General features: G+C 46.6%; 1 protein-coding gene across 1 annotated transcript in view; it reads left to right on the forward strand.

Moving 5' to 3' along the window:
- RP1L1 (RP1 like 1) overlaps window positions 1-17,457 on the forward strand; it is a 29,522-nt gene extending 12,065 nt beyond the window's left edge. Inside the window, exons 2-3 of the mRNA XM_039530848.1 lie at window positions 9,026-9,203; window positions 11,522-17,457. Coding sequence (XP_039386782.1) covers window positions 9,026-9,203; window positions 11,522-17,457 — 6,114 coding nt within the window. The remainder of the gene's footprint in view (window positions 1-9,025; window positions 9,204-11,521) is intronic.
- The last annotated feature ends 7,096 nt before the right edge of the window (window positions 17,458-24,553 follow it).

Here is a 24,553-nt window from a genome sequence, read left to right on the forward strand (position 1 = left end):
TGTATTTTTATGTGAACATATTTCAGCCTATAGGTTACTCTGCGAACTGCTCCCTGTAAGTAAAGCTTCCTGCTTCCTGCATTTACTCTTTGAAATTCAAGCTGTTTGTGTTGGAAACACTCCTGTCAGTGACTTCATTAGGGTTTCACAATTATGGCTTCAGCCAAGAAAAATTTGAAGGTTTTCGCCATCGCTTTCCTCCCAAGCTGTTCATTTCCCTCCCACTCCTTTCATTTTACTCCCAATTGCCCATGTACCTGGGATTAGCAGAGTTTAATGCTTACCAGCTAGGACTGGGATTGGCGAGTCAGCCAGTCTGGATTCCACTCCTGATTGGGCCACTGACTGACATTGTGACTCTCGGCAAGTTGTTTAACCAAGCTGTGCTTTGATTGTGTTACCAATCAGAGGGGAATAATAAGGGGACTCATTCAGATTTGTATAACCTCTCTGAGATCCTGGAATGGAAAGCTCTATGGAAGTGCAATCTGGGCTCTCTTGCAAGACACTTTTGCAGCTGCTAGGCATGTGGTCTAGCATGACAGGTAATTGCTTCCACGGGAGGTGAGATGGTCACCTAAATGGTACTCCTGACTCCTGTTGGTCCAAGGTTAGACGCCAGTCCCGGCAATTCTGCTTGGAAACTCCTGCAGTATGTTACCCACAGGGTCTCCTGAACCAAAGAACTAGAGGCAGAAGGTTCTGAGGTCTGTCACAGTTAGTCTTTCAGTTTATGTGTGCATGAAGGGGCATGGGTTCTGCACTTGACCGGGGGAGGTTCACAAATTCGTTTTAAGAGGTCACAGTGAATCTCTCTCTTCAGAGCTGGATGGGAGAGGGAGGTCTTAACTTTTTTCTGTGGTAACATGGGATGGAGAACCACACTTTGGAAAGCTTGTATTTGGTGGCTGCTGAAAGGCAATAAGTTCGGCTGTCGAGGCAGTTTCCTTTCATGCTCAGAGCCAGGAATGGTCACAGCGCCTCACAGGTGGTTAAAGAAGAAAACCTCAGGGCGGGGGAATGCTGTGCTGGCCAATAAATGCCAATCATTTTATTTCGTATAGAGCATCTTCTGAAAAAGTGAGGCTTTCATGTAGGGTTGGTGGGATACAGGGCAAGATAATGGCTCTGAAACCCCTTTCTTCTCTTTGGAATGGACATGGGATGAGCAGATCAGGCATGTGGGAGACTGTTTCCCCATCTCACTATTTGCCTCCTGATATTCAGCCTAACGCCACCTTTCCTTAATTTCATTCCACCAGTCCTAGCTGTATTACCCTGACTCAGTCCTTTCTTTCTTTGGTGTTTTCAGCCTTCAGAAATGTTTATCGTTACTCTGCCTCCTTTTAGCCAATTTAGTTTTGTTTTTTATAGAAGTCTTTCCCTATAAACCAGTCCCTCAAGCACCTTAATCAAGTCCAATGTTTTCCCCCTAAAGTTTGCCTATGAAAACTATATGGTAGATGTCATCTCACAAGAGCCATATATGGAGGGTCTAGCGCCTGACTGCCCAGTGACCCATGTCTCATATCACGTCAATGAGACTGCTCATGTGACTAAAGATTACAGAATCAGGCCCATCATTTTAATGTGGGAGTTTTAGTTACAGACAGTGGGGTTGTCAGTGGGAGTTCACTGACATCAGTGGGGCCAGAATTTCACCCGGGGAGTTTAGTGCAGTCAGTGGACACTTGCATGAGTGATGGTTGCCAGAGTGGGGGGGCCTGCCATTTTAATTTTTCATCTCCGTGAAACAAAAAGGAAACCCTAAGAAGCAATGTATGGGTTTTATTCTGCAACATGCTGAGTATTAGAAGGTGCTGAGTGCAGGATCAGGACCTCTATTTTGAAGATAATTTAGTACTGGTGAAAGAGGCCATATTGATTGTCCTCGGGAATGGTGTCCTCTGTTTTCCTGAGTATGCCCCGTCATTAACAGGATGGATTATTTGCAGAGAAGTGGGTGCAATGTTTTGCTAATTGAGCTGAGTTGTTGGTTTAGTCCTATAGATCTGTGTTCTACAGATGGAATGGGAGAGTTTGGGACAGTACAAATGATGTGATCAAAATGACTTCTGAAAACCCTTTCATGTGCAGCAGCTGTCTCTACAAATACATGCAATGGTTAAAGGAACATCAGGGTTCTAGGTGAATTACTAACTATTACTAGTGATCAATTAAAAGAGATGGTGCTTATATATAAATACAGAGCTAAAAAGCTGCTGATGCTTCATATGCTACGTTATAGACATTTTATTTTAAATAACAAAGTGGCCATAAGCATATTCTTTAAGAAAGAATTCTGATTATGCAGCATAAGCCAGGTCCTCAGCTAATATAAATTGGTTTAGCTCCATTGATTTCTAAAGCTATGCATATTTACACCAACAGAGAAGATAGCTCCATCCATTTCTTGCATTCAGTATGCCACAGTGATGCATGTGATATAAATGCTTAGATAAATATATACTTACAGCTGAGAGAAACTCTGAATAAAAATATTTTTCATCCCCCCAAATGGCCTTTTTTAAAAAAAAAAAGAAGTGAAAATTACCACAAAAAATAATTGTCCAACTTTTCTGGTTTGGTTGTTGCTAATTAAATCTGAAAAAATGTGTATGGGGGGGGTTGGTTTTGGTTTATATTTTGTTTCTTTCCCCCTCTTTCTCCTCACTTTTTTCCCTTCCCAGTGGCAAATGGAGAAATGTGGGGAGAGGGAAGAGAAAGAAAAGCAGTGGGCTATGAAAAACCAGATCCATTTTAAACTGAATTTTTTTGATAAAAATGTTGCCCCCTCCTAAAAATTGCTCCTTTTTGAAAATTGAGGATTAAAAATGGCTAGGACTTTTAAAAATTATGCACAAAAGTATCTTTATCATTACTGATAGCCTAGAAAGACAGAAATACAAACCAGCTAGGGAGATAGATAGATAGATTGAGCTTTCTGGGTTGGTTCCTTCTTGTATTTTCTCTTAATTAAAACAAATTGCACAGACGTGAGATCTTTCTTGTTTAGTACTTAGCCAAAGTGCTGCTCAGATTGTAAACTTTATAGGTCAGATTCTCTCTCGCTCGCTGTTACATGTTTGTAGAACACCTGGTACAGTGGGTTTGGGGCCTGTAAGTACTATAGGGAGGGATAGCTCAGTGGTTTGAGCATTAACCTGCTAAACCCAGAACTGTGAGTTCAAGCCTTGAGAAGACAATGTGGGGATTGGTCCTGCTTTGAGCAGGGGGTTAGATCAGATGATCTCCTGAGGTTCCCTCCAACCCTAATAATCTATGACATATGATAATTAGTAGATCACCAACTTGCATTGCTTATTCTCCACTAAGGGTTTGATTCTACAGCCTTTACTAAGGCAGAACTCAGCAAGACTGCAGGATTTGGCCTCTATTTGTCTATCTGGTACTTATATGACCCCAGTGCCTGAGCCTCTCACAATCTTTATTGTATTTATCCATACAACCCCCCAGGATACTGCCTAATGATTTCCATAAAAATGTAATGTGATGTCACAAACTGAGGACAGTGATGTCAAGGGGGCCGGATGTACCAGTCTTCACTTAGGCAAAATTCACACTGAGCCAAATCCTAAAACCTTGCTCTATGCTGCCAGGTTCTGAGTGTTGCCAATTCTCGTCACAAGTCTTGAGATATTTGGTGGTGTTCTTCAAGCTTCAGCGCCTGGCCAGAGGACCTGCAGCTGCCTGGTGAACATGTGAAATCCCAGCTGGGCTGCACAGATTCCCAACAGCGCTGCCAACACAGCAGGGTCATAAGAGATCTTGGCCACTTGGCACTAGCAGCCCTTATTCCAGGCAGCGTCCCCCTAGAAATCACTGAGCATTTTACCTCGGGACCTGGTTCTACGGCCCCTGCTCATTGAGTAGCATTTACTCATGTAAGCAGTCCCATGAGTACGGGGCGCAGAATCAGATCTGAACAAGGATTCGGGATTTGTCAGGGAGCAGCAGCAGACTGAATTCGTACAGAGGCCTCTGTTCCGTCAAGCCCTGTACACAGGCTACACCTCCAGTAGGGGCCACATTCTTCCACCCCACTGATTTCACTGGGGCCATTTGCAGAGTAGGGTGCCCCCAACAGTGCGCAAGGGTGGCAGAACCTGGCCCTAGGAAAACTGTCAGTCGCTGTTGGTGCAGTTCAATCTATGGAAAATGTAATGCAGCCTGGATTTGGGATTATTTTGTAGCACTATGTCATCTCCATCACTTGAAATCTTTAAATCAAGATTGAATATCTTTCTGAAAGATATACTCTAGCTCAGGGGTCCCCAACGTGGTGCCCGCGGGCACCATGGCACCCGCGGGGGCATCTAAATGCACCCGCATCCTGGCCGGCGGTGGAGCATCCGCTGAAATGTCGCCAAATTTCTGCGGCATTTCGGCGGCGACACCTCTTGATGATGTCACTTGTCGGCGGCAAGTGACGTCATTGAGATGCGTCGCTGCCGAAACGCTGCAGAAATTAGGTGGCGATGCCTCTCGGTGATGCCACTTGCCGCCGACAAGCGACGTCATCGAGAGGCGTCGCCACCGAAATGCCGCAGAAATTCGGTGGCATTTCGGCGGGTGCTCCACCGCCGCCACGGTCCTTCGTCTGGCGTCTGCCAGACGAAAAGGTTTGGGACCACTGCTCTAGCTTAACAAGAAGTTATTGGCTTGATGCATGCTATATTCATGGCATATAGACAAAAAAGCAAAATACTCATTCCAGATGGTTGCAATGTAAGAGAGCTTTATTTCTCAAAATCTAGAACCTTAACTCACAAGAACCAAAACCACACATACAGAGAAAGCAGCTATTTACCATCTCCCCCCACTTTTCTCTAGGCTGGCTCTTTGCAGACTGACTGCTGAAGACCCATCAGATCACACAACTTCCCTACAGGATGCTGGACCAGGGAAATTTAAAGTGGTCGTGTGTAATTGTTATGCAGTTTTCAATACACCACAATGCAGGATTCACTGGGTGAAATTCTCTGGCCTGTAATGTACAGAAGATCAGACTAGAACATGGACTAGATCAAGCCAAAATGTGGGGAGGGGGGAAGAGGGAAACGGGTTAATGACTATTTACTTTAGTTAGATGTATCCAAGTCAGCAGGATCTGATGAAATTCATCCTAGGGTCCTTGAGGAACTAGCTGAAGCAATCTTGGAGCTATTAGTGATTATCTTTGAGAGCCCATGGAGGAAGAGTGAGGTCCCAGAGAGCTGGAGAAGGGCTAACATAGTATCTATCTTTAAAAGAGGGAACAAGAGGACCCAGGGAATTATAGACCAGTCAGACTAACTTTGATACCTGGAAAGATCCTGGAACAAATTATTAAATAATCGATTTGTAAGCACCTAGAGGATAATAGGGTCATCAGGTATAGCCAGCATGCATTTATCAAGAACAAATCATGCCAGATCAACCTACTTTCCTTCTCTGACAGGGTTGCTGGCCTAGTGGATAGCAGGGAAGGGGTAGATGTGATGTAGCTTGATTTTGGTAAGTCTTCTGACACAGTCCCATGAGCCATTCTCATAAGCAAACTAGGGAAATGTGGTTGAGAGCAGGGGCGGCAGGTTTGTAGAAATTTTGGTGGTGCCCAGAATGCCCAAAGCCCGCCCCTCCCCCAAACTCCGCCCTCACCTGCCTAAGGCTCTGGGAGGGAGTTTGGGTTGGCGGGAGGGCTGGGATGCAGGCCCTGGTCTGCGTCAGGGGATTGGGGTGCAGGAGGGTGCACGGGGGCAGGATCTGGGATGGAGTTTGGGTTGGGGAGGGGGTCTGGGGTGCAGGATCTGGGATGGAGTTTGGGTGATGGGTGCAGGCTCCGGGCTGGGGCAGGAGATGCGGGTTCAGGGGCGGCAGGTTTGTAGAAATTTTGGTGGTGCCCAGAATGCCCATCCCCTCCCCAAACTCCACCCCCACCTGCCTAAGGCTCTGGGAGGGAGTTTGGGTTGTGGGGGAGGTCTGGGGTGCAGCCCTGGGCTGCGGCAGGGGATTGGGATGCAGGAGGGGTGCAGGGTGCAGGATATGGGAGGGAGTTTGGGTTGGGGAGGGAGTCTGGGGTGCAGGATCTGGGATGGAGTTTGGGTGCCGGGTGCAGGCTCCGGGCTGGGGCAGGGGATGTGGGTGCAGGAGGGGGTGCAGGAGGGAGTGCAGGCTCTGGGCTGTGGGTTGGGGTGCAGGATATGGGAGGGAGTTTGCGGAGGGAGGGGCTACAGGCTCTGGGAGGGAGTTTGGGAGCGGGAGGGGGTAAATGGGGAGGGGGTGGCGGTGAGGGCTCACCGTGTGTGTGTGCAGCGCTTACCTGGGGATCTCCACATGCTGCTACCCCCAGGCACTGCCCCCGCAGCTTCCTATTGGCCGCAGGGGCACTTGGGGTGGGAGCAGCATGCGTAGACACAGACCCCCTGCCCAGGGGCTGCAGGGAGGGGCCGGCAGCCACGGGGAGCAAGCAGGCAGGAAGCCGCTCAGCTCCACTGTGCTGCCAGTGGTGGGGGCCCTGGGCCATTTTAAATCGCCTGGGGGGCGCGCGGGGGGAGTGCCCGGGGGGTGGAAGGCAGGGTCGAGGGAGAGACCCAGCCTCAAACAATGCTGGAGCCAGGCCCCGGGCCAGGAATATTGCTGGTGCCCAGGCACCACCGGCCCATAGAACTCGCCGCCTATGACGAGGGTGCACTAGTGGTTGAAAAGCCATATTCAAAGAGTAGTTATCAATGGTTCTTTGTCAAACTGAGAGGACGCATCTAGTGGGGGGTCCCATAAGCATTAGTCCATGGTCTGGTACTATTTAGTATTTTCATTCATGACTTGGAGTGGAGTGTATGCTTAAAAATGGAGGTGAAGTGGAGAGTATGCTTATGGAGTAGACAATAGGCTTATAAAAACTGAAGATGACCTGAAGCCTGGAGGGGTTGCAAGCACTCTGGGGGACAGGATTAGAATTCAAAATGACCTTGACAAATTGGGGAATTGCTCTGATAAAATTCAATAAAGACAAGTGCAAAGTACTTCCACTAAAGAAGGAAAAATTGAATGTACAACTACAAAACGGGGACTAACTGGCTAGGCTTCTGAGGGAGGCTGTGGAATCCCTATCATTGGGTGTTTTTAAGAACAGGTTCTCAAACACCTGTCAGAGATCAGAAGGGATTAGAAGGGACCACAAGCATCATCTGGTCTAACCCCCTGCCAGGATGCAGGATTTGTTGTGTCTAACCGTCTAAAGCAGATGGCTATCCAACCTCCTTTTGAAAACCTCCAGGGAAGAAGCTTCCAGGACCTCCCTAGGTATAAATGGTCAGTTTTCAGAATGGAAAGAGGTAAATAGTGGTGTCTCCCACGGATCTCTTCGGGGACCAGTCCTATTCCACATATCCATAAATGATCTGAAAAAGGGGTAAACAGTGAGGTGGCAAATATTGCAGATGATACAAAATTACAAAAGATAGTTAAGACCCAGGCAGTCTGGGAAGAGCTACAAAACGATCGCTCAAAACTGGGTGACTGGGCAAGAAAATGGCAGATGACATTTAATGTTGATAAATGCAAAGTAATGCACAGTGGACAGCATAATCCCAACTATACATATAAAATGATGGAGTCTAAATTAGCTGTTCCCACTCAAGAAAGAGATCTTGGAGTCATTGTGGATAGTTCTCTGAAAACAACCACTCAATGTGCAGTGGCAGTCAAAAAAGCAACAGAATGCTGAGAATAATTAAGAAAGGGATAGATAATAGGACAGAAAATATCATGTTGCCTCCATATAAATCCATGGTACACTCACATCTTGAATACTTTGTGCAGATGTGGTCACCTTATCTCAAACAAGATATATTGGAATTGGGAAAGGTTCAGAAAAGGGCAACAAAAATGATTAGGGGTATGGAATGGCTTCCGTCTGAGGAGAGATTAATCAGTCTGGGAGTTTTCAGCTTGGAAAAGAGATTGCTAAGGGGGTCTATAATACAATTGAGGTCTATAAAATCATGACTGATGTAGAGAAAGTAGATAAGGAAGTGTTGTTTACTACTTCTCATAACACAAGAACTAGGGGTCACCAAATGAAATGAATAGGCAGCAGGTTTAAAACAAATAAAAGGAAGTATTCACACAATGCACAGTCAACCTGTGGAACTCCTTGCCAGAGGATGTTGTGAAGGCCAAGGCCATAACAGGGTTCAAAAAAGAACTAGATTCATGGAGGATAGGTCCATCAATGGCTAGTACCAGGATGGGCAGGAAGGGTGTCTCTAGCCTCTGTTTGCCAGAAGCTGGGAATGAGCGACAGGGGATGGATCACTTGATGATTATCTGTTCTGTTCATTCCCTCTGGGGCACCTAGCATTGGCCACTGTGGGAAGACAGGATACTGGGCCAGATGGACCCTTAGTCTGAACCAGTAGGGCCATTCTTATGTTCTTATGTTCACCTGACCAAAAGAGCCAATGGAAAGGCTAAAACTTTTTAGAGGGAGCTTCCCCACCCCAATTTATCACACTGGGTATGTGCTCAGAAGAAAACCTGTTGGAGTGCCCTGAAATGATTGGAGGCTCTTACTCACCTCTGCTAGAAGTCCTATCATTACAAGTGATGTTAGTATGTGTGGGTTCCACTATGTCCTACCTGGTTCTAGGTCTGGAAGATGAAACAAAGCTGACAGAATCATAGAAATGTAGGGCTGGATGGGTTCTCAAAAGATCAGGATCATGTAGAACCATCCCTGACGTGTTTGTCTAAGCAGGTCTTAAACACGTCCAGTGACAGAGATTCCACAGCCTCCCTGAGTAACCTGTCCCACCACTGAACGAGCATGATAGTTAGAAAGTTTTTCCTAATATCTAACTTGAATCTCCCTTGCTGTAAACGGAGCTGATCCCTTCCTGTCCTCTCCTTGGTGGACACAGAGAACAATTGATCACCGTCCTCTTCATAACCAGTTACATATTTGATGACTGTTCTGTCCCACAAGCGAGTTGTGACTCAGCAGATATTTTCTTCCCTCCAGATTGACAGCCTGCAGGCTCTGCTCCACTGCCCAAGCATGCTGGTGTGCGTAGGCCGGGAACCGTTTAAACCACTAGTCATTGAGAATTCAAGGAAGCGCTCTGCCGAGAAGCTCCCTGGCCTGGCTTCCCAATCCAGTGACAACAACATCAGTGAAAACAACGGAAGTAAGAAAGACGGTGAGCTGCGTTGTCCCAGACAGCTCGCTCAGGGCTGTCAGCCGTTCCATACCTGTACCTCTGGACAACTAGAATTCTGGAGATTATGTGCACACGTTGTAATGAGCTAATGTGCCCATTCAATGCATGCGCATCACTTTCTTTGCATAATGTAACCACTCTTAAATATTTCCACTTGCCCTTTGTTCTCTCTGGCTTCTTCCTTTTGAATTTGCCCCTGAATCCCTTCCTCTGTTTCCTTTCCACATGCCCCCTCTCTGCCTAACTTCCCCTCCCCTGCATCTCGGCCTCCTCCCTTCCCTTCTTGAACTTCCTCTTTTCCTGCCTCTGTCTCCCCAAAGCCCTCATGTTTCCCTGCGTATCCCCTGCCCTCAAGTCCTTCTGTTACTTGTCAATATTTTCCCACTTGACTTCACTGGGAGCTGTGGCTGAAAATCAGGCCATTTCATTAGGTGTCTCATATGAGGCACGTGCTTCTGCTAGCTTTGGGTTCAACCTCTCTGACTCCCATTTCCCTACCTGTGAAATGGGGGAATGCTGCTTGACAGGCTTTGTTTCACCTTTTTGAGGATTAGGGCTTGGCTACACTGCTGTGCAGTTCGGAATCCAGGGGTGAGAATAGCAGCGTACACCTAAGGGCTACTTGTAACTCCCCTGTGTGGATGCTGCAGGTGCAAACTAAAAGGTTCCTAGTTCGCGTTAACGTAGTTCTCTTCAAACAGGATTATGTTAATGTGAACTAGGTATCTGCAGCATCCACAAGAGGAGTTACAGTGCAGCACTTTAGTGCGCACTACTGTTTACAACCCCATAGTCCTCCCTGCAGGGCAGTGTAGACATAGTCTTAGTTAGCTAATATCAGCAGAGCACTTTGGAAATGACACCTAAACAATGGACTGAAAGAAGGTGTCAATTAAAGTGCTTATGTAAGGTTGGGTGGGAACTACTTTGTGTCACCAAATCACAGAATTCAAGGCCAGAAGCAACCAGCAGATCTTCTAGTCTGACCTCCTGTGTATCACAGGCCACTAAGATCCACCCAGCCAACCCCCACACCGAGCCCAACAACCAGAATTAGACCAAAGTATTACATCTCTCAGGAGACTAAACTATTGTGTGTCACAGACAGAGAATGGGTGGGACCAATTTGCACCAATGCTGAGGTTCCTGAAATGGCAGGGAATTGATTGCGTGAGAGATATATGCTACTTCTTGGGCATAAGTGTGACTCCATGAGTCTCCAGGCCTGAAGCACCCATGGAAAAAAAATTGTGGGTACTTAACACCCACTGGCAGCCAGCTCCCCCAGCCCCAACACCTCCTGCCTGCCGGTGGCACCACCAATCAACTCCTCCTCCTCCCTCCCAGTGCCTCCCGCAATCAGCTCTTCTGTGACACGCAGGATGCTCTGAAGGGAGGGGGATGAGCGGGAAAGAGGGGCGTTTGGGAGAGGGAAAGAACATGGCAGGAAGAGGCAAGGAAGGGATGGAGCAGGGGCGGAAAGAGGTGGGGTGGGGATTTGGGGGTAGGGGTGGAGTGGGGGTAGGGCCTAGGGCTGAGGGGCAGTTGAGCACTCCCAGGGAAAGGAGGAAGCCGATGCCTGTGTTCTTAGGTGTGTTTCCTGATTCATCCTTCTTTTCTGGGCCTTTTGTACATATTCGGCACTTGATCAGACCTCTTACACCCACTTGTACTTTCATGCCGATATGCAATTAGCACCAATGTACACATCTTAATTTTGGCCTCATTAATCCTGATAAGCGTTATTATTATTCAGAGTAATGTACCCATATGGTGCACCCGCCAATGTGTGCTCTGCCCTACGTACATTTGTCAGCATTCAGGTGGGTCAGCAAACAATACAGAATAATTGTCCAGTACCCAGACATTTGTCTAAAGGCTTGGGCAGTTCCTCAATGCCCTTAGGCTGAATAAGAAAGAAAACATATTTAGAGAAATGCATATTTGCAATTAAAAAAAAGAGGGGTGGGAATTATTGTTGGGCATGGTCTTTTCTGCACCATGGGACAGAATAAAAGGCATTACCAAAACATTTGTAATTTAAACTAGACTTAAAAAGAAAAGCTAAAGAATAGAAGCTTTCAGTATGAGCTATTCATTCTGTAGTTACAGTTTGTGGCACTTCTGTTAATTATGTCCTGATCCTCATTGGGTAATAAATTGGCATGGCATCACTGACTTCAATGGAGCTATGTCTATTTACCCCAGCTGAGGATTTGGCCTTGGATGTTTCATGTTACCTTTACATGAATTCTCAGTATTCCCTCTTTGTTTCATTTTCTTTTTCCCAATTCCAGTGAACTTTGGACTGAAAGCCAAAAAAAGTGTCATCCACCCAAGATCAGCTTCAAGCAACAGGTCAATGAGATTTTCCTTATCATCAGAAAAGTCCTACGCAAATGGTCTCAACACATCACTAGAGAACGGTGCGCCTTTCCCAAACAACTGTCCACATGGAAAAGCTGGGGACCTGGTCCACTCCTTAGTCAACGATGACATTGAAAAACGAGTGCACGTGAACAAGGATGGCAGCCTGTCCGTCGAGATGAAAGTCCGCTTTCGTTTGCTAAATGACGAGACTCTTCAGTGGTCCACACAGATCAAGAAGTCCAATTTGATGAGTAAGATGCCCTGTGAAGAGTCAGGGGTAGAGGAAGACAATGGAGTGGACCCCATGCAGAAAATGAACCTAGAAGTCAGCTCAGAGGCCGAAGATTCATTATATCCCTGTGATGCTGATTCCTACATCTCAAAATTCGATGAGTCAGAATCTGAGGAAACTCATTGCCACAGCTGTGGCAAACAGCACCAGGACTATGACATTTGGAAGAATCCCATGCATGCTTCCCAGAAAGAGGAGCCTGATATAAGAAAAACTTGGCACACACGGTCTTCATGCTCCAGCACATCTTCCCGTAGGAGGGTAGTCCACAAAAAGATGACCTCCGTGGAAAGCATCCACACCACGTCCAGTGAAGAATATTCTGAGCACATCATGCAGGAGTCTTCATGCTATTCAGAGACTATAGAAAACAGGGTGGAGTACTGTAACATTAAAAAGTGTAACTACCGAAGCGCTTTGTCTACAGCTTCCTCCAATAGAGAAGAGTCACAGGAATACATCCGAATGAACACTAGCAGTAGCCAAAAAGCATCATCATTAGGGCCAGTCTCACATTCAAGTTGTGAGAACAACCTGGATCCTGAAGAAGCTGTTGATGAAGTCAAGGTCAGTAAGACCGATTCACAGAACGAGGATGAAAACTGCATGGAAGTTTCTTCAGTGAAGTGTTCGAAGGAGGAGATGGATGAAATTGAAGGCAGCAGGGTTGGAAGTAGCTTGTCCAGGTCATCTCTGCACTCCAGACAAAGTAAGAAGAGTATGTGTGAGGAAACTAATAGTGTGGCAAGGACCATGTCATCCTGCAGTTTGAAAAAGGCAGAAGAAGAAGATATTGCTGCATGCTCAAGTTCTGCCCATAGTGTCTACAGCAGATCTAGCAAGTACAGCGTGCCAAGAGAGAAGAGCGACCAGGACAAGCATTCTGACAATGATCCAGTGATCTCTTCCTTTTCCAGTGAGTCCTGCCCTAAGGAAGATGCTGATGAGAAGGAAGCAAAACAAGAAGACCACAAAGATAATGAAGTCAGTTCAGTATCAGCACAAATGGTGCCCAGTGACTCGCTCAAAGATGACTTCAGCAAATGTGAAAGATGTTCTACAGAAGGATCTTCCCATTCCAAAGCTTGTGATGGGAATAGCAGGAGGAGTGACAGTGGTGAAATACTTGTGTGCAATGCCTCCTGTTCTTCCAGAACATCAAAGAGAAGCAAGCACAGTAAGATTCATCTGGATGCATGTTCTGAAATGTCCATGTCATCACTTGGATCAACTTCTAAGAAAAAGAAGAAAAATTCTCTCCATGCAGAAGTTTCAAGATCAAACAGCAAGGCATCTAACTACTCCAAAAGTTCTTGTGAAATCAAGAAAAATTCTGTCGGAAACCACACGTCTCATTCAGACTCTCTTCCTTCAAGCACATCATCTATGAATGAAGCAGTTGCACCTCCCATTAATAACGAGGACCAAAGCACAAGCAGCACCTCTAAGTGCTACAGTAAGTCTTCAAAAGGCACCAGACAGGGAAGCCAATCAGAAGAGAGTGGGAAGATGTCATCCCCTTCCTCAAGTTTGTCAAAATCTAATGGAAATGATGGAGAGGGAAATGCCAAAGTTAGTTCCGAGACCCCAAGCTCAAGACATGGAAGCATGTCAGAGTCTTTATGCTCAAAATGTGATCAGACCACTGAGGCTGGGAATGGATACCCCCCAAGTTCAAGTTCAAGAGTCTCTTCTTACTCAGACATCCAGGGCCAATGTGCAGAGACACAGGTGTTCAAAACAAGCAATGATGGCTGTTCACAATCCAGTGTGACACGATCATCTAAACCCAGGAGGAAAAAAATGAAGAATCTTCATGCTGAGGTGGAAAATTCTAGCAGAGCATCGGGATCAGAGGTTGCCTCGATGTACAATTTGCACTGCCCAGCCCCACCAAAAGGAAAGCCAAGCAGCAAAAAAATACGATCTGTGGTGTTTAAGAATTCCTCCAGCACCAGCGCATGCACTGAGTCAATGCTGACTGAGGACAAAGAGCAGAAAGTAGTAGTCAACTCTTCCAGACCAACTTCTTCGGGGTCTAAATCAGCGGAAACTAATACAATGAAAGCAGCAGAAAATAACTCAGATGATGAGCAAAAAAAGGATGGTGGTTCTTGCAAAGAGAAAATGAAAGAGAAATTACAAGAGGCCAGTGCACCAGAGGAAGATGATCATGATTTAGCACCTTCTGCCCTGCCAAATACATCTCCAGAAGAAGTTGTCCAGGAGTGGCTAAGCAAAATTCCTCAAGAGACGTTGCTTATGAAATATGAAATGGAGGATGATGGGGAAGAGGAATGTGCAGAGACAACCACCGAAATATCAAACTGTGCAAATAATCAAGAAATCTCAGAAGAGGAAACTGCTGAGAAAGAGGATGCAGGGGAAGGTGAAAATGGTGTAGAGGAGGAAATGAAAAAAGAGGCAGCCGAAGCCAATGCTGCTAACGAGGGGGCAGAAGAATGCCCCAAAGAGGAGAAGACTTCTCAGGTGACATCAGAAGGAGCTGAAACCAATCAAGCAGAATGCAGCCAGTCCATTGAGACCTCAAGCCAAAATAATAACAAAAAGGACTTGCCAAGCACTATCCAGACTTCTGTGCAGATAATGAAAGCACTGCTCAGTTCAAAACAAGAAGCAAAATTTGACCGCTCAAACAGTTTGCCTGAAGTGTCCCCCACCATGGGGAGGAAGCTCAGTAACTCTGCCAATATTCTGATCACTTGTCTTGCCAGTCTACAGCTCCTTGACGAAGAGCCATTAGGTCCATCGGATAAGCCAAAATGCTTGAATAAGCCTCGATATACAGAACTGCTGAACATTTTTCAGGCCCTGTGGTTTGGATGCACAGTGGAAAAAGGTGGTCCGAGTTCAGGCCAACCAGGAAGTGACCAGACAAAGATGAACTCAGGCTTTAAAGACCAGAACTCAACATACAAAGACTTCACTCCAATGTCATCTTCTGGGGTTGATGTCAGTAGTGGTTCTGGTGACTCAGGAAGTGTGGCCAGTGCCAGAGATTGCACTTTATTGCCCCAGAAGACAGTTAAGTCCAAATCAGCTGAACAGGGGGCAAGTTTAGAGAATGAACCGGAACTGAGTGAGACCAAGGGACACGATAAAGAAGGAGAAGAGTGTTCTCGGCCTTCAACATCCTGCTCCAAGTCCAAAGAGGAAGACGAAGCAGAGTCCACCGGAGCGGACTCTCCAGAGAGGGGAGCTGAAGCAGACCCCGATAAAGATGATCAGGGTAGTAACTGTGAAAATGGCGAAGGGGGTGAAAATGAAGTGGAAGAAAACAGCAAATTAGATGAAAATGAGGGAGAAGCAGAAGCTGAAGCTGGAGATGAAATCCCTCCAGAAGCAAATGCTGATGAGGCAACTGAGCAACCAAGCAACACTGCTGAAATTGATGCAAATGCTGATGATGCTAATTGTGAGAAAGAAGCTGAATCCAATTTGGAAGAGGAGGTAGGGAAGGGTTCTCCCAGTGATCAGGAAGCCAATGTCAAGGACATCCCAGAAACCAGTGTGAAAACATACTCCATCACCCCGCAAAAATCAGTTGACCCCAACCCAGTCTGGGTGCTGAGGCTGCTAAAGAAAATCGAGAAGGAGTTCATGACTCACTATGTTAGTGCCATGAATGAGTTCAAGATCAGGTGGAACTTAGAGAACAATGAACTGCTAGATAAAATGATATCGGAGCTGAAGGACGAAGTGAGTAAAAGAATACAAAAGAGCATAGAAAAGGAGCTAAGGAAGATCAAAAGCAGAGCAGGGCAGAGGACTCCAAGGCCTCCAGATGAAACACTCAGGCGTGAGTCAACAATCCAGACAGAGCAGAGAAGACAACGGCTGCAGACCATGCGTAATAGGTCTCTCTTTAATGACAGGAATATGACCCAGAGTAAGCAACCGGGGACAACAGACTTATCATTTGACATTGACGAGGAGGATTTTGGTCTCAGTACAGCTCTTGCCGATGATGTTAGTGAACAACCAAGTGAAGAAGAATACTGCCCCTGTGACACCTGCATAAGGAAGAAAATGGCTTCTAAGCCTATAAGAAACCCGGTGGTGGCAGCCAATGCCCCAGTCATGAAGGCATTTGACTTAAAGCAAATCCTGAGGGGAAATGAAACAGAAAACAAGATGGTGGACTGTGCCTCAGAAGCAGTTCAGGACAGAGAGGTGATTCCCAGTGAGCACATGCAAGAGGCAGAAGAGGAGACCAACCCAAATGAGGAGGACGGTGAATATGAACCTGACCACCCTGAGCAGAAACTGGATGCGGATGACGAGAAAGAGCCAGAACAACATGAAACTGATGAGCAAGTAGAACAGGAAGTGAATGAAGATGAAACAGCCGCTCCTGCTGAGGGAGATGAAATTTCAGATCATCAAAACTGTGAGGTGGTGACGGAGGAGGAGGAGGAAGACACAGAGAAGGAGGAGGAAGTAGTAGTGGAGGAGGAAACAAAGGAGGAAGATGGTGAAGTGAAAGAGGAAGAGGAGAATGAGGAAGAGGAAATGAAACAGGAAGAGGGGAATGAGGAAGAGGAACAGGAAGAGGGGAATGAGGAAGAGGAAGTGAAACAAGAAGAGGAGAATGAGGAAGAGGAACTGAAACAGGAAGAGAGGGATGAGGAAGTGAAACAGGAAGAGGAGAATGAGGAAGAGGAACAGGAAGAGGGGAATGGCGAAGTGGAAGAGGAGGAGAAAGAAGAAGAAGAAGAAACACAAAATGAAGATCAGGAAAGTGAGAAAGAGCCCAAGGCTGAAGAGGAGGCTGAGGGCGGAGTGGAGGAGGCCGCGGGCGAGGTCGATGGGGATGATAACGAAGAGAATGCATCTGAATGTGAAGAGAATGCTGAAGTCTCTGAGGCTGTTGAGGACTCAGAAGAAGCAGCCACAGGCAGAAACGAAGAAGCTGAACAAGAGCCCCAGGCCGATGCTGGGGATGAGGCTGTGGAAGAAGCAAGCCCAGAGGTGGAATGCGAGGCATGTTCGGAAGCACCAGCAGCTGAGGAGGAAAATGAAAGTGAAGGAGATACGGAGCGTGCACAGAATGGTGATGAGGCAGCAGAAGCAGCCGGTGAAGAACCTAAGCAAGATAACAACGAAGACAGAGATGCAAGGAACAGCGAGGTTCCTGAGGTGGCCTCTGATGCGACAGGAGACCAAGACTGCAGCAAAGGGCCAGAAACTCTGACCAAAGCAGCCACCTTCTCCTGTAACTCCTCCATGGGAAACTGTTCGCAGCAATCCCAGAAAGGGTCAGAGGATGGAAGTGAAGGAGAGTGCAGAGGTGATGGGAATCTGAATGAGGACCCTGACAGGGAGGCTAATAGCGATGGAGGCAGCAAGCCTGCAAAGATGTATCCTGACAGTGAGGAGGACGATGAGGAGGAGGACAGACCATCCTCATGCACCAGTCCTGTAGATGGTGAGAAGAATGGTGCTGATGACGCTGACTCCCAAAACAATGTAGACACCAATAATGGCCAGGAGACTAAAAAGAAGGCAGAAAATGGCGATGAGATTGACCAAGACGACTTGGACTTTTAGAGCTGCTAATCAAAGACTGGGCTTTTTTTAATATATATTTTCGTTATGTATTCCAGTATTACCAATGAGTCAGACCACCCTAACGGGCATGTCTATTAACTGAGTTAAACATGTAACCTTCATTTGGAATCCTGTAAGTGAAATGTGTAAAATCAAGTTGCTCACTCTCATTGCTATAGGGCTGATCAACGTGTTCATTAGACTGAAGAGGTTTGAGAAACGTGGGTTGGGGGAGCTGCTGTCATGTGTATCCCTCTTATTCCAACTCTTTAGCTTGCCCTGGTATTTTCTTCTTGGGTAATATGTGTCTCAACTGGGCTTCGTCGTGATTGACTTCAAGATGCCTTGATGTATTGCATATAATCCTCTTGCAAATTCTGATAAACTGTGCAACCCTGACACCATCTGGATCATTTGCCAAAGTCTGCTGAGAGCCTGCATAAATGTCCATTCCTTATCTCTACTAAGATGTTCTCCAGTATAGGGCATGATGCTGTGAGATGTGGAGTGATCTTAGTTTCCACTGACCTTTCAATGAATCACTCAATGCCTTGCAGGATCAGTTTAGTATAGCCAAGCTCTACTCAGTCATCCATTTCTACTGTGCTCATCGTCCTTGTATCTAAGCACTTTACCCTGATCTAAGGTCCCTCATACAATATTCTAAGAGGCACCGTGCTTCTGAAATCAAAAGCAGTTGCAATTGCTTAGTACCACTCAGTATTTATCTATAATTTATTTCCCCAGTATAACTGGCCAAATTCAACTCTAAAGTGTAGGAGATTTGCCCAGTGCCACTAAAAGTACCAACCAGAGGAGTATGAAATAGTCACAACAGAAGCTGGAACTTTTCAAAACAAGCTTGAGCCGAGGTCCTGTTTGGGGAAAAATATAGCTAAATTTCACACTTCTTTTCTGAATAGAAACAGAACCATTTCCAAGAGGAGGCAACACTGCCTCAGAAGCATGTGAAAATATAAATTTTTGCATGTATTTGGGATACACAAAGCCAGTTCACAGAAAAAAGAAAAACTGGTAAAGTGTGAAAATGCCTTAAACAAAATGGCTAAAATGTGGGTGGGCAATTTTGTGCATCTATCTGCAAACCACATTAAAATAAGTCCTCAAAGCATCACCTTCAAGATTATTTTCTAAGTCAGACACAATTAATTAACTTCAGCACGTGCTTAAAGCTGAGCTTGTGCATAAATGCTTTGCTGAATCTGGGCTTAAAAATGTAGAAAAATCAGATAACCCGACCCTCCCTGTCCCAAAAACATACTTGCATTTTATAAGAACCCAGTATTACACCAGATGGTCTCAGTTCTTACATCTCAAGTTAATATGTACCTTGGTCTATAGGGGTAAATTACATTCCTGTGCAAGGGTCTATGCATGACAGAAGTCCCACTTAAGCCCTATCTAGAGGGCCCAAGTATGAATGAAGTGGTGCATATACGTCATGCTTGGCCTCTGCACAGATGGGACTTGCACCCTACACGAATACTGCTTAACTGCCACACAGTCTGAAGTCAACTTTGTGGTTACATGTAACCAGTGGAAACCACTGGAATGTTGGAACTATGTTGTGACTGCAAAGGCCATGAAATCCAATGCAGGGATCTTCCAGAGTCCAAGACTGCACTGTCCCCATTTCTGCTGAGAACTGAAGAACACCACACTCACTTTATTCACCGAGGTCACCGCTTTGGAGTAAGTGGGACTATTACGTCAGTCATTCACACGCATGTTTGCTGGCTCGGACCCAGAGTTTCAAGTCTCAGACTGAGCAAGAGAACTTAAGACAGATAGAGAAGGCGTAGCCCAGTGTTTCTCAAACTTTTGTACTGGTGACCCCTTTCACATAGTAAACCTCTGAGTGCGACCCCCCTTTATAAATTAAAAACACTTTTAAAATGTATTTAACACCATTATAAATGCTGGAGGCAAAGCGGGGGTTGGGGTGGAGGCTGACAGCTTGTGACCCCCCATGTAATAACCTCATGACCCCCTGAGGGGTCCCAACCTCCAGTTTGAGAACCCCTGGCTTAGCCTGTACACTCTCACGTCTACAAGCAGGTTAAAGAAGCACAAACAGACAGGCATGAGCAATGTCTAGCTATTCCTTCCAGAACTCCTGCTTCCCCTTTCCAGATCCTGCTGCCAATGATCCTGATCCAGCAAGGCACTTAAGCATGTGCTTAACTTTAAGCACATGACTAGTCCCATTAACTACTCACATGCTTAAAATTAGGCATGTGTTTCAGTGCCTTGCACAGCTGGAGCCAGCAAGCACTATGGTACTTGCTTTCTGGTTCAGAGACAAATAGCACATCTCATCGGTCATTTTTCTTACTACGCTGGTGTCCTATGACACACCAACTTTATGATTGTGAATTAATCCCTCGTAACTAAGAAGACAAAAGCAGACATCACATAGCCAGCTAGGAGAACATCCTACATTAGATACAACTGGGAGAACATCCTACATTAGAGACAGCTGGAGAACATCCTATTAGAGGTGTATTTTTAAAAATGTAACCGTAAATCCATAAACATTGGCAGGGGGACATGGGGTAACAAAATGATTTTTAACTTGTATTTACATGGAAGTCAACGGCGTTCCTATGAAAGAGAAAACCTGCGCGAATACACCTCTACCTCAATATAACACTGTCCTCGGGAGCCAAAACTCTTACCACGTTATAGGTGAAACCGCGTTATATCGAACTTGCTTTGATCCACTGGGGTGCACAGCCCTGCCCCCCGAGAGCGCTGCTTTACCGCATTATAGCCAAATTTGTGTTATATCGCATTGCGTTATATCGAGGTAGAGGTGTATTTGAATTCTACCCCCTTTGTGTATCATTGTAACGCCTAAAGCGTGCACATCCACCCATGTAAGAGCCCAATTGTGTTATGTCCAAATCACACAAACAACTCTGTCAACTTCAGTGGGGCTATTTCCATGAGTAAGTGTTCCCGGATTGCACCCAGAGATTTATGTTGTTGAACTAGATCTTTTTCACTGGTTCCCAGGCCGGTCTTCTCTCCCTCAAGTGCCCGGGGTTTTTTGTGAATGGAGTGTACCGCTGAAAAAGGATACATTGTGATTATGTTTCTCACCCCTGCTCTGCTCCAAAAGTTTACGTTTCCCTTTGGCTGATATGAATCACTTGCCTGTTAAATCTTGCAACGGCCCTCTCCTTTTGCCACCGGGACGCATGGTAATGGCAGATAAAAAGCCCTCACATTCTTGCTGGCTGGGAAAATAATGGGTGTCAGCACCTCAGGGTGGGGATTATAGCTGGTCTCTTTCAGTGGGGAGTTGAGGCTGAGGGATTATGAACAATATGGCATTTCCACACTTGTATAAAATGTGTCTGGCTGTAAATAGTTGGGTGGTTTTGTTTGCAAGCAGGACGGATTCTCTTTGAGCGTTGTTTGGGTTTTGTGTTTTTTTAAAGACTATGTAGTGATGGGTTAAGTGAAAGGTGATGAAGCGTGTGATGGAAAATGAGATTGCAAACCACTGAAATAAAACAAAACTGCTTTCTAACTCTCAGAGTCGGCTCCAGATATGTGCCCGGCGCAAACCCATCTCACAAAGCACAGTGATCTCACTTGCCTGGTGGTTCCCTTCTCACACAGTGCTCTGTGCAGCTCTGGTCCTTTACAATCCCAGCTGCCTTGCAGGAAGGGAGGGGCCTGTTGTTATTACAGGACCTCAGAGTTAGCCAATGGGACTCTGCAGAAGCTGGGAATGGGTGATGAGATGAATCACTGGATGATTATCTGTTCTGGTCATTCCCTCTGAAGCACCTGACATTGGCCACTATTGGGAGACAAGATGCTGGGCTAGATGGACCATTGATCTGACCCAGCATGGCCGTTCTGATGGTTCTGCACGCTGCACGACTTCTTACATTGTTCTTGAGTTAAATAGTCACTGAATCAGTGATACTCAGACTGAGGCTCGGGAGCCGCAAGTGGCTCTTTAATGCGTCTCCTGCGGCTCTTTGCAGCACATGATATTGAAACCCTGTGATTTAATTATTAACCACTCTTTTGGGTACTGTTGGTCACTAATTTGGCTTCTGCACCACTGAGGTCTGAGTATCACTGCACTGGCTGTACACAAAACGATTTGATGGCAGATGTTGTAAAGCCCTCTAACTCTCTGAGGCTAGGAAGGTGCAGGTAATGGGATAACACACCTTCCTTGTTACCCAGGGGTATCCCCACACTACCCAGCTCTCCAGGGCACACTGTATATACCAGGTACCTGGAGCTGATATTTCCTTCAATGTCACTCCCCAAAAGTACAATACTGCTGCTTTTCCCAACAGTGACACCAATGGCAGTGAGCTCACTGTGTCTGCCACTCAGTGCCTCTGACAAGGCCCTATCACTCCCGCAAAGGGGCACCCCTGGTAGCTGGAAGGAAGGATGGTCTAAGTCGCACCTGGTGACTGTCTTTATCTTGTATACAGTTTTGTTCTATTTTTCAGGGATTTTGTGTTATTTTATTTTATCCATTTTAGCCAGACCGGGGTGGGGGGGGGAGAGCAAGTTCACTTCCTGCCCCAGGATTGGGGAGGGGAGGGGTGGCATGCCCGGCTGGGAGAGAGATCGGGTCCTATCCCCAAGGGGGAGAAGGGAGGCCCTGGGAGGGTTGGGTCCTGACCCCTGGAGGGGGTCTTGCCCCAGAGGTGGGGGTGGGGGTTGGAAGGCCCTGGGGTAGGTTGCAGACATAGTTTCTGTTCCACAGGACTGGGTCCAACTCCCCGCTCCGAGTGTTGCAACCTGGCACATGGGGGTCACAGCACAGCTCAGGTTTGGCCTGGCTGCACCCCTTCCCCTATGAATTTGAGTGTGTGGATGCCATTCAGTCAAAATTGGACCTGCAGTGCCCCCAGGCAGGATGAATGGGGGGGGCAGCCAAACCCAAACAGCGCTGTGACCCCTGCGTACAGGTTGCAATGCCCAGGGCAGAGAGTTGGGCCCAGCCCTGTGGAACAGGAGCGATAGGATCCATGGCGCTGGGTGAGTTTTTCATTTTATTTTGCATTTGCAAACAAACACAGGGCTCTGCTTATACATGCCATAGACAGGAGCAGTAATTCTCAGAGGGAGGTGGAGAGGAGATGGGGGCGTACCGCTGTCACAGACAAGGATCATGTTTTCACAGTATTAGCACAGGGGAGCAGTCAAAGTGTTCATCGGGCATTGTGGTTAGCTGAGCTAAGTAGGCTCGGCTATAGCTGAGGGCAAGAGTCCAAGGCAAGGATACTGAAGTCATTGCTGTGCAACCAGTGCTTCATTCTTGTAGTTAAAGAACCCACTGTAGCTCTAACTGGGTTAATCTAACAACGGATTGTCTCTGAGATTCCCTGTCCCCTATACTACATCAATCAGCTGGGAGCTTCTACGTTTATCTGCAGGTGCCAGGTCTTCATGGTTTCAGAAGGCCCATATTTGGTGACCTTTAAGATGCAGTGCAAAGCACAGCTGCTCAACCTAACATTTTAGTGATGGAGTGATGCAACTGCAGTGTCATGCACTCCAGGGGGAGGTTCTTCACTCCTGGTGCCCCTTCCAAAGTCCTCCCTACTCCAAGTAGTTCACCTGCTGACCCATCATCTTGCAATGCCTCGGCTACTTCCAGCCACCTGCATCAAACATGGATCTTGAGACAAAGTGATCTTTGGCAGAGGTGGCGCTGGTGGTGAAGAATATGATCTGCTCTGGTTTCTGTAATCAAAGACAGACAAAAAGACTCGATCTGAAGTTCCACAGATGCTTTTCCAATGGTGCTCTCAGCAAAGCCCCAGTGAACAGCGTCAGGTTTATTATAGGCCTCATTACAACAGACATTGTCTAGGGGAAAAGGTGGGGATCAGCCACAAAGCTGCCAGTTCAGTGGTTTAACTAGCGCTGGTTGAGTGCTTCATTGGGCAGAGGGTATGTGGAAGTTTTATTCAAATTAATGATGCGTGAATCAATCAGTCCATTGTTAGGCCAGCCCTCTAAACAAGCAAATAGTGTTCCGTGACTTATGGGCCAGACCCTCAGCTAGTGGAAATCGGCATCCGTCCACTGACTTCAATAGCCCTGCATTGATTTACACTAGCAGCTGTCCTGGCTTTATACATTTGCTTGAATCACTGATTCAAGATTGACTTTTGTCAGCCTCCAGCCGTCTCTAATTTTAACCGCTTACCCACTGAACCTTAGTGCAATGTCAGGGATTGCTGTAGCCCGGCCAGGAAGTGCTCAGACTGATCTTTCTAATTCCAGGAGCTTGATTCTTGCATAAAGGGCTCTTGCAAAGTATTATCTGCCGCAGTCCTTCAGAAACCAGTTCCTAAGTGCAACCTGCACCATTCTAATTGCAGGCTGTGGATTGTTGCACAGCCACTGTCAGGCCGATGATAGGAAGCTTTCATTGAGGAAAAGGAGGCAGCAGGAATTCAACTCTATTCTTTGATAGAGGGATTTTTTTTTAAAGCAGCCATTACATTAAAGTGGAACTCGACTGATTTTGGTTGTGGGTTTTTTTTTTGTAAATCCCTGTTTAAAATGCAAAGGACCAATTCCTGCCCATCGTCTGCAGGTTCGGGCCCAGCTACAGTGGTGCAGTGCGGCTGCAGAAAAGGGAGGGATGGGTCGGAGCTGGGGTTTCTGCCCCAAGTACTCAGGGGAGCTCTGCTGCACAGGGTCTCCCCAACACCCTTCACACAAAAGGTTTTGGGTGGGGGGGCAGGCCTGCTGTAGGCGGCTCATTGACTATGTGGCTCCAAAGGCCATACCCATGTGCAACTAGCCACAACAGTTAGCAAGGATCCCGCTTTGTTGCCTCTTTAGCTGTGCCAGACAGGCTGGTGGCTAAGGTGTTTGCCTGGGCTACGGGAGACCTGCGTTCAAGTCGCTGGTGTGCTTCTAGGCAAGTCACTTAGGCCCATATGATCAAGGGTATTTAGGTGCCTAATTCCCATAGATTTCAATGAGTGTTAGGCACCTGGATACCTGGGCCTTAGAGAATATGCAATGGGAGAATAACCTGGGATTGGGTTTATAGCACACACAGGGGGGT

This window comes from Mauremys reevesii, linkage group 3 (assembly GCF_016161935.1).
Source record: "Mauremys reevesii isolate NIE-2019 linkage group 3, ASM1616193v1, whole genome shotgun sequence".
Classification (NCBI taxonomy): Eukaryota; Metazoa; Chordata; order Testudines; family Geoemydidae; genus Mauremys; species Mauremys reevesii.